The sequence below is a fragment of the Caretta caretta genome, chromosome 9, assembly GCF_965140235.1.
Source record: "Caretta caretta isolate rCarCar2 chromosome 9, rCarCar1.hap1, whole genome shotgun sequence".
In the NCBI taxonomy this organism is placed as follows: Eukaryota; Metazoa; Chordata; order Testudines; family Cheloniidae; genus Caretta; species Caretta caretta.
Window position 1 is genome coordinate 85,975,315 of NC_134214.1, and position 12,644 is coordinate 85,987,958.

General features: G+C 42.8%; 1 protein-coding gene across 3 annotated transcripts in view; it reads right to left on the bottom strand.

Moving 5' to 3' along the window:
- The window catches only part of GAB3 (GRB2 associated binding protein 3), a 105,623-nt gene that overhangs the window by 28,213 nt on the left and 64,766 nt on the right, over positions 1-12,644 (bottom strand). For 2 of the 3 annotated variants that reach the window (XM_048864411.2, XM_048864406.2), the window contains one exon: positions 6,480-6,783. In XM_048864411.2, coding sequence (XP_048720368.1) covers positions 6,480-6,744 — 265 coding nt within the window. In that variant the 5' untranslated portion in view covers positions 6,745-6,783. Of the gene's footprint in view, positions 1-6,479; positions 6,784-7,502; positions 7,613-12,644 lie in introns of those variants that run through there. The other variant, XM_048864410.2, reaches the window with a different exon arrangement.

Genomic DNA, 12,644 nt, shown 5'->3' on the forward strand with positions numbered 1-12,644 from the left:
CAACAAGGTGTGAGGCTGGAGCCTGAGAGGTTCTGTGTAACCCACCCTTCTCTGTCAATGGAGGTTGTAGGTTCTCAGCCCCGCTCAGGAACTGCCCCTGCCTGACTATTCTGTGTTTTAACCAGAGAGAAGTGACTGCTACCACAACAGCTGCATTGCCAAGGCACTTGTCAGAGTTACAAGAACAAACCACACACAGATACAGCGGGGAGCTGCACACCGGACAGGTTTATATTTTTCAAGGAAAGGATGGAAGTTCCCAGGCTGAGTCTGCAGTCAAAGCAAGAGCGGGTAGGGCCAGAAGACAGAAGAATCCCATTAGAAATCCACTCATTAACTGTGCATGTTCCCAGCATAGTTCCCACACCGAGGAGCTTCCTGGTTTGCATCGCTCTCACCGACATCCGCTCAGTGCTTTGCACCTGATGAACTTGGCTTTCCCTCTTGTGCGCTGCCCCTGTCCATTAAGATGCCAGCGCTCACCTCTCTTTCGGCGTTTTGCCTTCCATTTTCCACTGATTCCAAAGCACAGGCTAGGGGTGTGTTTATTTGTCACCTGTGCTCTTTCCTACTTCCAAGCCCTGAAACAAAAGGGGAATCAAAGAGCAATCATGACAGTACTAACCTTCAGAGGCACTAATTAGCTAGTCCTCATCACACCCTAACGAGTATCATTTCCGCTGCACAGAGGGGAACCTGAGGCAGAGAGGTTACTTGCCCAAGCATTCAGATACTCAGAGTTCCTGGCTCCCAGTCCTCTGCTCTCACTGCTCACTTCTCAAGTCGGACTTTCTCATTTCACTAGTTTTTCACTATTTTACTAGTTACCTGCCACAAACGTCATGTCTCAGCAGCACCCACAATGGAAATGTAGTATATACTTTATTAGCTGGAATAAAATAATTCCTCCTAATATCCTGATGATCAATCGCTAGCTAAAGGGAGCTGAGGACAAATATAGTTATTCGCTAGAAGTCAATTATTCAGCTTGGCCAGCATGATTTCAGAAATCAAAATGTGACAGCAGGGATCCCTCAGGGTTTGCTCTCTTATGGAAGCAAGGGGCTTCTCCCTGGATGGCCCATATGGAGGACCTGGGTATCAGCCCTTTGCCTCCGGAAAGGACGGTCTGAATCCAGCAGATATTTCTGACTGTGGTGGTGCACTTGTTCTAGCTGGCTTTCCATTAGCATTAAGCCTTTTCGTTCAAGCATGTTCCATTGCGCTTCCATTTCCAGATTGACTCTCTTCTGTGTACTTGGGCTACCCCACTTTCTCCTATTTGCAGATAATTTACTGTACAATTTCCCCAATAAACTCCAAGCAGGACTTCAAAAAGATAGAAAGACTGTATCCCCAGACACTTTCTAATAATGGCTCCTTGAGTCATTATTAATTGGCTGGTTTTTTGTAGGAATTGCGGCAGGTCTGAAAGAGGAGTGCATAGCACCTTATGGATCACTTCAGGGAGGGTGTTCCATGCCTGGAGGGGTGGCCTGGAAGGAGGCACAGAAATGTCTTTGTGAGGAGCTAAGAAGGGGGTTGATGAGGCTGGCATCATCTGCAGACCAGAGGAGGTGGGCGCAGGGCAATAAGACACAGGAGCACACAAATAGGGAGGTAAACGTTATGAAGGATAAAATTACACACAAAAAATTCGAATTGTTTTTTTCAGGGGGTCATGGTGGCTAGCCAGCTGGATATGAGCTCCCATGAGCTAATGCAAACCTTGGATGTATAACAGGGAATGTAGAGTAGGAGTACAGAGGTTATTTTACCTCTGTATTTGGCACTAGTGAGACTGCGGCTGGAATACTGTGTCCAGTTATGGTGCCCACAATTCAAGAAGGATGCTGATAAACTGGAGAAGGTTCAGAGAGACAAACCCCAAGAATGGTCAAAGGATTAGAAAACATGCCTTATAGTGAGAGACTCAAAGAGCTCAGTCTATTTAGCTTAATGAAGAGAAGGTTATGGGGTGACTTGATTACAGTCTGTAAGCACCTGCATGGAGGAATATTTTGAAATACTTTGAGCTCACCTGTGCAAGGCAGCAAGCCCAGGGATTTCACTTATGGGGTAAGGAGTACTTGTGGCACCTTAGAGACTAACCAATTTATTTGCGCATGAGCTTTCGTGAGCTACAGCTCACTTCATCAGCATCACTACATCTGATGAAGTGAGCTGTAGCTCACGAAAGCTCATGCTCAAATAAATTGGTTTGTCTCTAAGGTGCCACAAGTACTCCTTTTCTTTTTGCGAATACAGACTAACACGGCTGTTCCTCTGAAACTTATGGGGTAGGGAGTAACACAGCGATTGCCAGGTGATTGCCTTTGTAAGCAAGGAGCAGATTAGTCACACTCAATGTGAAATGTTACCAGGGGCACATGGAGGAATTTGAAGAGAGAATTCAAGATGAAAGGTCCCTCCTGGGCTGAGGAGCTCCCTGCCAAGATGCAGCCTGGAGGAGTTTTTATTGCAGAGTTATAATCTTTGAAAGTACGGCTTGGTAATGGGAAACCCTAAACAACCTTAACAGGTTCTCCGATGAAATCCTGTTAGATTATATTGCTCCAGTTAACCATCCTTTCAGCATGCGTGCCACATGGGGCGTGTTGTGCTTCTCTGCTGCCTGGTCCCCTCTTCCTCCTCTCTTCTTTCATGGGCTTTTCTTCTCCTTGGTTCCTTTCTTTCCTGGACATGCTGCCCAGCCACGTGGTCCTTTACTTCTTTTGCTTCCCTGGATGCCTTCCTTGTGTAAGCAGCAAGGCTGGCTCCTGCTTGTTCCCATCTGATTTTGTAGTTCTTCTTTGCCTGGCAGCCTGTAAAAGCTGCTGGGAACAAAGATGAGAGCCTGCACCACATGGCCAATCAGCAGTGAATTTATGGGTCACCAGCAGGTGCTTTGTGGACCACAGTTTGCAAACACCTGGTGTACAGCAAAAGGGTGACTCAGCAGCAAGTGGGGTTAGAGTCCTCTCTCTGGGAATGGATCCTGCCCTTCACGGTGATGGGACTTGATGACCTGATAGGTTTTCTGTGTTCCTACACACTGGTACCAGCGTACCCTATCCATGCTGTACCAGCACAGGCATCTGTGGCCTGTGATAGGGAAACAAGGCTTGTATAATCTGTCTGTTTAGGTTTTTATACTGTGCCCACCACTGTGGTAATGCCTTAATTATTTCTCCCTGGCCCATTGTAGGCAGTATAGGCAGAAGTGCTTCCAAGGGAGTTCTGTCCTGTGCTTCTCAGCTATTCCGGGCTGGGAGCAGGCTGTTAAAGAGAGGGAGTAGGGAAATACTGGTGTGGAGTCTCGCAACTCCAGCTGGATTCTGCTAGAGCAGAAAAGGGTGCAAAGCAGAAACACGATGGAGGATTGCACAGTTCCTTCTCTAGCTGCCATTTCCTAGTGTAACCAGTAAGTGGCATGGTTTCTTGGGTTACTCAAATGTTGCAGCCTGAACACCCTTGCCTGGTAAACCCTTCCCGACAGCTATGCACACAGGTGCTTCCTGACATCTATTTGGAACTTGCATTTCTTTTCGCTTACTCTTTGCTGTCCCTCTCTGTGTTGACCGAAAACAGCTACTTGCGGTGGACCCTGTGTAGGGCTCTCAAACTGTAATTCGTGTCTGTCCCATCTTGGCTGTAGAAATGCCAGATTAGTGGCTCTTTGATCGTATGAGCCTGGCTATTAACTCCAACTCTTCTCCATTTGAAGGGGCTAATTCGAAGCACAAGAGCGCTGGGCATATGGCTTAGTCACTGGGTAAACCTGCCACTACCCTTTTGCACCCATCATGCACACGGAATCTGAAATTAGATTCTGGCCTGACAGTCACAAACAAATGAAAAAGGTACATGGATTAAGAATGATCGGTTAGCTACATAATATTGGCTTGGATATTAATTTTTAATGCACTCAAAAGCTTATTAGAATTTCCCACAATTGACTTATCTTTGATATGATGATTCACTCCTGGGAATATTTTTACACACAAGACTTCAAGTCATAAAAGCACATGGCATTTCACAGCTCTGTTCTCTTCTTATATTCATGTTTAATGGTAATTTGTTGAAATTTACAGACACTTTGGGGATTTAGGTGCTTCTAGTAAGCATGAGTAATCAGCAGCTGTTTAAAAGTTGATGTACAACCTATGCAACTTTATAGACTTGGTGGCAAACTGGACCAGAATATAACCCTGAATCCACCCCTTCCCCAATCTTCATCAGACCACCAGATGTTTCACGATAAATCAGATATGGTCCTAATGACTCTGGAGATAATGACTGCTCTTAAAAATCTGAATAAGGGTGAAGACTCCTATAGTATAGTGTGGTAGCAAGACTCAGGGCTTGTCTATATTAGGGGTAACTACAGGGGTAACTACAGATTCAGTAATTGAATTAAACAACATGGATGTTTTAAGGCTTTTTTAAACCATTTTAAGAGTGCTCATACAAAGAAGCTGAACCAAATTAATCAGTTTCTAAAGCAATTTAGGCCTTGCATACAACTATATTGGCATAGCTAAACTAGCAAAACGATCTAGTGAGGACACAGTATTATTAGTATCAAAGTGCTTATACGGGTTCCCTTGGCATAAATTATATCAGCATATTAGCGTCTAAGGTTAGGTCTACACTACACTTCTGCTGGCATAGCTGTGTCACTCAGGGTTGTGAAGAGACGTTATCCCTGACCAACACAGTCGCGCTGGCAGAAGTCCCTAGTGCAGGCTCTAGTTATGCCAATAAAACTTCCAAGGGTACATGAAGCCTTAGACTGGAGCACAAACTGTGAGAAGATAAGGCCTGAACATTGCTTGAGCACTAGCTCTGAAGGTATCCTGACTTCAGGCAAACACTTACTGCCTTTATAAAAGGATCACTTCAAATCAAATTGGAGAGGCCCTTTGAGCGAAATACAGCCCAGACCTAGTCAACTGGGCCTCACTGAAACGAACCTTCATCTATCCTGTTTTGGTTTTTCATGACTTTACTTCTTTGTCCCACAGTAGAAGGATACTTTTTCTCTTTAGCTTCACAGGGACAGCCTTACCCTCATTTTAGACATTTTGATGAAATTGTACATAAAGTAATTACAACAATGCAGCAACAACCCCCCCCCAAACCTTACAAGTTCAGCAAGGTTAAGAGAGTTTGTGTCTGAACCATCCTCATATTTCATTCAAGCTCAGGTGAGCGAGTGATTCCAGCCCTCTCAAGGCTCCTAGCTCATGCTGCCTGTGTCTAAGTCCTACTTTGCTACTTGGAGTTACGGCTATACATTGGCACATACCAAACATTACACCAAGTTTCCCTGATGGACTCTAAATTGAATGTGAAAATGGCAGCTATCGGGGTTATAATGGGAACTCTGCCAAATCTCCCCAGTCCCTTCCATTCCCCCTCTGAGCATACTAATGAAGAGAAGATTAAACAATGCATGAACTGTAATAGAGGAAATTAAAGCATCCCAGCATGGTCTACTGTCTCCTTTCAAATATATGAGATTAAAAGTGCTATTATCCCTTTTAATGAGACAAATCTTTCAGTGAGTTCCCCCAGCACCATCCACTTCTGTTGTTGCAATGGCCTTCTTCGTGACCATGAGACTCAATCTGATTTATTTCCTCTGCTGCTTTCAAATCACTGCTGTATCTGTTCCTTGGAAATGTTGGGGAAAATACAGTTTGCATTTATCTGAGGCTGAATGGCTCATTTTAAAATAATCGAGCTAATGATACAAGTTCCTGTCTTAATTAATGGCCAGATTCAACCTGTAGTGGCTAATTCTAGGAGCAGCTCCAACAAATTCACTGTAATGAACTATCTTATGGTATCTTTCTATATATGGGTGGAGGCCTTGACAAAATACTTTGTCTTCATTTTCACCGGCAGGAACATATCTTGGATCTAGACACACATTCCTACCACGCTCCTGGAGCATTTGATTCTCTGTCTCTTTTTTCTGCCTTTTCTTCTCTTTACAAGAGTAAGAGGGCTTTACAGCTTTAGCATTAAGATTTATAGATCACATCTTATAATGCTTGAGACAATGTGAACTTTCTAGGACACTTTCTCTCTCTCTCTGAGATGGGTGACTGATGTTAAGTCAAACTAAATAAATACAGAGCACGTAATGAAATATAAAGTCCCATTGGATAATGTTCAATCAATATTGTACATAAACAGTATCTTCTTTTATAAAAAAATCTGTTGGTTTATTCAAAAAGGAATTAGTTCACAGAAATGAGACCAAAACCAATTGGTTATTATTTATACCCAGCAGAACTGATATCTTTGATAGTTTTAAGCAATCTTTCAAAAATCAAACCAATTACCACAGGTACTATTATGTTTCCCAGCGGGATAAGTCTCCACTCCCCTCTGGCCACTGTGCTGCCTGAGGGAGATTCCAGCTCCAGATTATTTCCACAGAGCTTGAGCCATGATTCCATTCCTACCTGTGCCATCTTCCAAGTGTCCGAAGTTACAGATCTGGCTGATGTTGTGAACCCATAACTGCATTTCCTCCTCCGTTTTGGCCACCAAATAAAAGGAGCGGTAGGTAGTTTTCACGATGAAGACGAAGTTATTCTGAAATTCTTTCTTGATGAAGTTGGGCCCTGAATGCTTCAGCACTTCACACTCATTAAGGTCTATGATCCGAATGGGTTTCTTGGAATGGTTGTTTCTGTAGTACTCCAGAACGTCCGGGTTCCCACTCATGCGGCCCCTGCGGAGCACAAACCAGCGTTTCCGCCATGCCTGCAGGAGACACAATTGGACACATGTCACAGATGGGGAATTTGTTTCCTGCTTTAGCCTTCAAACTGGTTGTCACATTTTGTCAACAGACCTAAATATGCATATTTTCTTTAGATTCTATGCTTATCTTAATCACCAGGCTGAACTGTGACTGGTGATTTGAAATCCATCCCCATAGGGCGCGTCTACTCTAGGAAGAAAGGTGGGTAGTTGTAATGTTAACATGAGTTTGCAGGGCAAGGTAAGCTATAGGCTTCTCCATAGTCTCTACCTCAGTCTAGTACCATGTGTTAAAGCTACAAATGGCCTTGTCTTCACTAGGATTTTAGTGGCCAGGTTAGCTAACATGAAGTAAGAACACATCTTTTATCTTGGTGAAGACAAGGCATGCCTAGGATTTTATCCTGTGTTAGGCCTGGTCTACACTTGAAATTTAGGTCAACATAGCTACAGTATTCAGGGGTGGGGAAAAATCTATGCCCCTGAGGGATGTAACTATGCTGACCTAATCCCCAGTGTAGATGTGGCTAGGTTGACAAAAGAATGGTTCCCTTGAGCTAGCTACCGTCGCTAGGGGAGGTGGTGTTTCTATAGCAACAACAACAACAAAAACCTCCATCACTCTAAGCTGTGTCTGCACTACTGGGTCATGCCAGGATAATTACAGTGCTATAGCTATGCTGCTACAGTCCCCACACTGTAGACATGGCCTTACTTACCATGTGTTAGCTAACACCTGGTAGAAAACACCTCTTCTCCTGGTGAAGACAAGGCCTTAAGATGAACCCAGCATGTTTCCATCAGATGTTTTTTTGCGCTAATAAAGAGCTGTTAATGAGCTGACAGTTACTTATGCAAATTAAGAAGAACAGATCTTGAGGGGGTTGCAGTGCTAAAAAGTTAAACAGATGACTTCAGAAAGCTACAAAATCCTGTATATCACACATAACGGCTTGTTTAACTCTCTCTGCCCAGAACTGTAAATTAATAAATATTTATCTCTTTTTGGCCCAAATGATTAATAGCCTGGATTTCACACAGGGTTAAGTAAAGGCACATATAGATTAAGACACCATATGATTTTATAAAGCTGTATGCAGTATTTGGGGGGGGGGGGAGAAAGACATCTGTTTTTTTCCTCCATTTCACCAGCTGTTTCAGTTCACGTACAGTGCTGTGTTGGTTACAGCTGTCACCAATATACTTACTACAAGACCCAGAAGTGACCCCACTCCATATGTCCCATTCCATGGATAAATATTAAATTAAGAAATTAGGAGTTCTTCACCGACTGAATTTTTATAAAGAATGTGATTGGATAAAATCAGGTCACATGATCAAAAATAAAACAATGCTGTTTGTCTTTGATGGCTGGCCGAGAGAAATAGGACATGTCCCCGTGATATGACCAACCTTAGAGCTGTTTCCTACCTCCACAGAACTTCTAGTACACTGTATAATTATTATTACACTGGCCACCTAAGAACATCTGTTACCACTACCCTGCACACTTGGTCAGCTGGAACTTCACAGTGATAGCAGAGACAAAACTAGATTCCTTTGCTCCAAAAGCATTTGAATGAAAGGAGCATCCTCACTGGCTGCAAGCAGTGTAGGAGCTATGACTGTTAGATGAGCAATTCTGATTCCACCCACTAGAGAGCAGTGGGGCACACACACACTTCAGCCAGTTCACTACATCTGCTAAATGGCCATTGGCTTCATAAAATTCAAAAGGGACAGCAAGAAAAACAATTTGAACAACAGAAGAAATGATCTCCTTGCCTGAATCTTACTCAACTCCTGCTTGCAAAATGACTAGTCATCATAACACAAAACTGAGCAGTTGTCTGTCATTTGAGAAATCTTAGTGTGAGTATGATCATACCCGTTTTGTGGTAGGAGGCTATTTTTAAGCTGGCAAACAGGTCCTGCATCTCTCGAGACCAAGCAATTGGTTGCAAAATGTTTTAGCTGCTATGTAAAAATCCTTCTTTATATACCTTAAAAGTCAATACAATTACTACAGTTTTTGCTGATTCTCAAATCCAATGGGTACAACGGCCACTAAAATATGGAGGAAAACCCCCCCATGGACTACATTACTCAAGAAGGAAATGTTACATGACCCCAAATTAGCTGCCTGACAGTGAAGGCTTTGAAGCTGATTTCTGTTATTCTCATATTTTTTTGATGCAAATAAACTGAACGTGAAGGGTCTCCAGTCCTCTTGGTCAGGACACATCAAAGCTTTGGGAGTCTACCATCAGAGATGTACACGGAATAAATACTCCAATAAAATATTCATTGACTTGCTTACTTAAAAGCATGTCCATTCAACCAGCAATACCACGACCTACTTCTAAAGTGCAAGGCTGTCCAAACCAGGGGCAGAGACTAAAGTAATATGTTAAAGAAGGATTTTGCAAGCCTGAACCATCATTTGTCAGCCTATGTGGAAAAGTGGGTTTTGAGAAGGGACTTGAATGAGGCATGGTGGGCCAGGTCAGGAAGGGGGTGTAGGTGTAGGGTGGAGAGCACAAGCATCGGCAATGCAAGCTTCCCCCCCCTTCCTCCCCCTCGGCCCCCTCCCTGCATACTGCCCACTATGGTATACTCTTGATCTTTTGACCTCTAGAAGTCAGAGGGTGATTTGATCTCTTTGCCCATTGGCCCTCCTGTTGCATCTTCCAACCAGGTTATTAGCTAGCATGGTTGTGGTTTTTGAGATGTGGAATCCTGTCCTCTTGAAAATGGACAGAGGCCATCAAGGACCGTTTCTCACAAGGCCTGGAGATTCAATCTCTTTTAAGGACAAATTGTGAAATTTCATACCTTGAAAACATTATTACGCAAATACAAACACTGTAAAGATTTTGGTTAATGATTAGGTCTGTAAAACAGGACAGGTCCTGACAGCATGTCAAGATTTAAACATCTGTTTCTTTGTTTGTGGAGAAACTCAGAGCACCTTCGGGAGAACACCAGCAGTTTCTGAAGTGGTGAGGTGTATATTATACCCACAGAATACATACATCTCTCTCCTAACCAACTTCTGGGCTTCTCCACCTATCACGCACAGTTCCTGAGTTGGGAGTTGATTGGACAGACATGTCACTAGCCTCATTGAAGAAGCACAGTTATATATTTTTTTCCACTCTCTCTTTCAAGCCACGTGCTTTTATGAAAAAAGAATATGGCTATGTAATATTTGCCCTTCTCTCCCAAAGCGCCCGATTAATTGCTTTCAAACGCTGGCACTTAGGATATGCCACCTAGCTGTGGATTTTTATGCAACTTTTTGAAAATACCGTAGAACCTCAGAGTTACAAACACCAGAGTTACAAACTGACTGGTCAACCACACACCTCATTTGGAATTGGAAGTACGCAGTCAGGCAGCAGAGACAGCAACAAAAAAAAGCAAATACAAGAAGAAAGGTGGGTAGTTGTAATTTTAACATGAGTTTGCAGGGCAAGGTAAGCTATAGGCTTCTCCACAGTCTCTACATCGGCCTAGTACCATGTGTTAAAGCTACAAATGGCCTTGTCTTCACTAGGATTTTAGTGGCCAGGTTAGCTAACATGAAGTAAGAACACATCTTTTATCTTGGTGAAGACAAGGCATGCCTAGGATTTTATCCTGTGTTAGGCCTGGTCTACACTTGAAATTTAGGTCAACATATTCAGGAGTGGGAAAAAAATCTAAAAAACACTACTGTTTTAAATGTAAACTACTAAAAAAATAAAGGGAAAGTTGAAAAAAAGATTTGACAAGGTAAGGAAACTGTTCGTGCACTTGTTTCATTTAAATTCAGATGGTTGAAAGCAGCATTTTTCTTCTGCATAGTTGTATTAAGTCAATGTTCAATTGTAAACTTTTGACAGAACAACCATAATATTTTGTTCAGCATTACAAACAACCTCCATTCCTGAAGTGTTCATAACGCTGAGGTTCTACTGCAATTACCGTTTATGTGGGGGAATGCCCAGAAGCTTCAGATGTGTCTGATCTCATTAGAGCCAAGGAATTTATGGACAAAACCCAAGAGAATGCTGTTTCACAATTTAAAAAGGGTGACATTTGCTGAATAACCTAGCAGGGAATAGCCCAATACTCAATAAAATATCATGCTTGTATCATTAACAGTCCATCACAAAACAAAATATATAAGGCTTGATTCTTTGATATAATTCTGGCTCTAAATGATCAGCAGATAATGCCTATTGAACTCCCTGCTGGCATAAACCCAGAGGAAGCACTCCTGTGCCAGCTGCTCTGATTCCCCCAGGGTAGCTACTCTAGGCTGTTCTAACCAATGCTGGAGCTGGGCTGGCACAGAATCAGGGAACTGTAAGCAGCTTCCTCCACCCCCTCCATGCTGAGAATCAAGCACACAATCTGAGACATAACATTCCTAAGGAGTTCAAGGTACAGTGCAGGACAGCCCTATGTCTCAGTTTGTTTAGACTTTATGCTTTGCTGAATCTAAAGTCTGTAGGATCTCAATCACAATTCCAGAAGCCAGGCTACAGCACAGTAGCATCAGCTGGAACAGAATTCTGTACAAAGTGTTTCAAATCTGCCATTTCAAAACTTTGGGCCAGATTCTCCGCTATTGTAAAATGATTGTAACTGCATTGGTTTCACTTCCACACCATTGTGGCCATACAACTTGCTTTATTTTTTTTTTTAATTTTTTTTACAAATGTGTGATAAAATTATATTATTCTTAGCTCTATTATAAAGATTGTATGTTAGGAACTGCTGAAGAGGGGTGGACAGTTAAGCATGCAAGACCCAACTTCAATGGAGGTCTGGGTGTGCAAGGAATGCCAGGTAAAGGCTCAGGGTGAAATGCTGAATTATGTAGGGTGACACAAATGAAAGCAGTCACATACTTAGCAGTAATGTAGATTTCAAGCAGAAGACTCAGTTTCTCTCTTCACTGCACAATGTCTCTTAAGACCACAGATGACTCCAAACCTAGTCATATAATCCACCAGCAATTTACCCTTCCTTACCAAATCTATAAAGAAAACCGAGCTGAAAGAGAGATAAAACATTGTAGGGCCTTTGGTTCTTGCTAATCCCAGTCCTGACATTCAAAAAGATGACTAAATTTCTAATGTGCTTCAATAGAGCATTTGGAGTAAACAACCATAGCAGAAGGCGGTTTCTACCACTACACAATTTCTTTTTCTCTGTAATCAAATTCTTGGGGCTAGTAAGATGCTCTGTGGTTTCTAATGATAAAGAAAATGAGTAATAGAACATGTGTCAAAAATGCCACTGCCTTCGTCCATGTCAGCAGACATAGCCAGTCACATATCTGCTACAGAGCCCACGCAGCGGAGACACCCCTAGATTCCACAGAAACCCACATAAGACCTCCATGGAGATGAGTGGGGTTAGCATCAGGCCCTACAACCCATGACCAGGAGTCAGGGCCCTTGGGTTCTATTCCTAGTTCTGGCTCACCATTTTAGCCTGGGGAAGTGGCTGAACTGTTCAGTGCCTCAGTTTACCCATCAATAAAGTAAGGTAAGACCTGCCTCACGCGGGTGATGTCACACTTAATTCATTAGTGATTGTAAAAATACTAGCACTGTGATCCTTAGATAAAGAGCATTACAGTACATCTACCTTCCTTAGTGTTTAGATGGCCTTTATTACCATAGGTATCTAAGCACCTCCCAAACTTGAATGTATTTATCCACACAACAGCCCTGCAAAGCATTCCATTCCACAGACCAGGAACAGAGTCACAGAGAAACTAAATGACTTGCCCAAGGTGCTGGAGTAGGGACTTGAATGCAGGTCTCCTAAATCCTAGGATAATTCCTAATCACTTGGCCAAC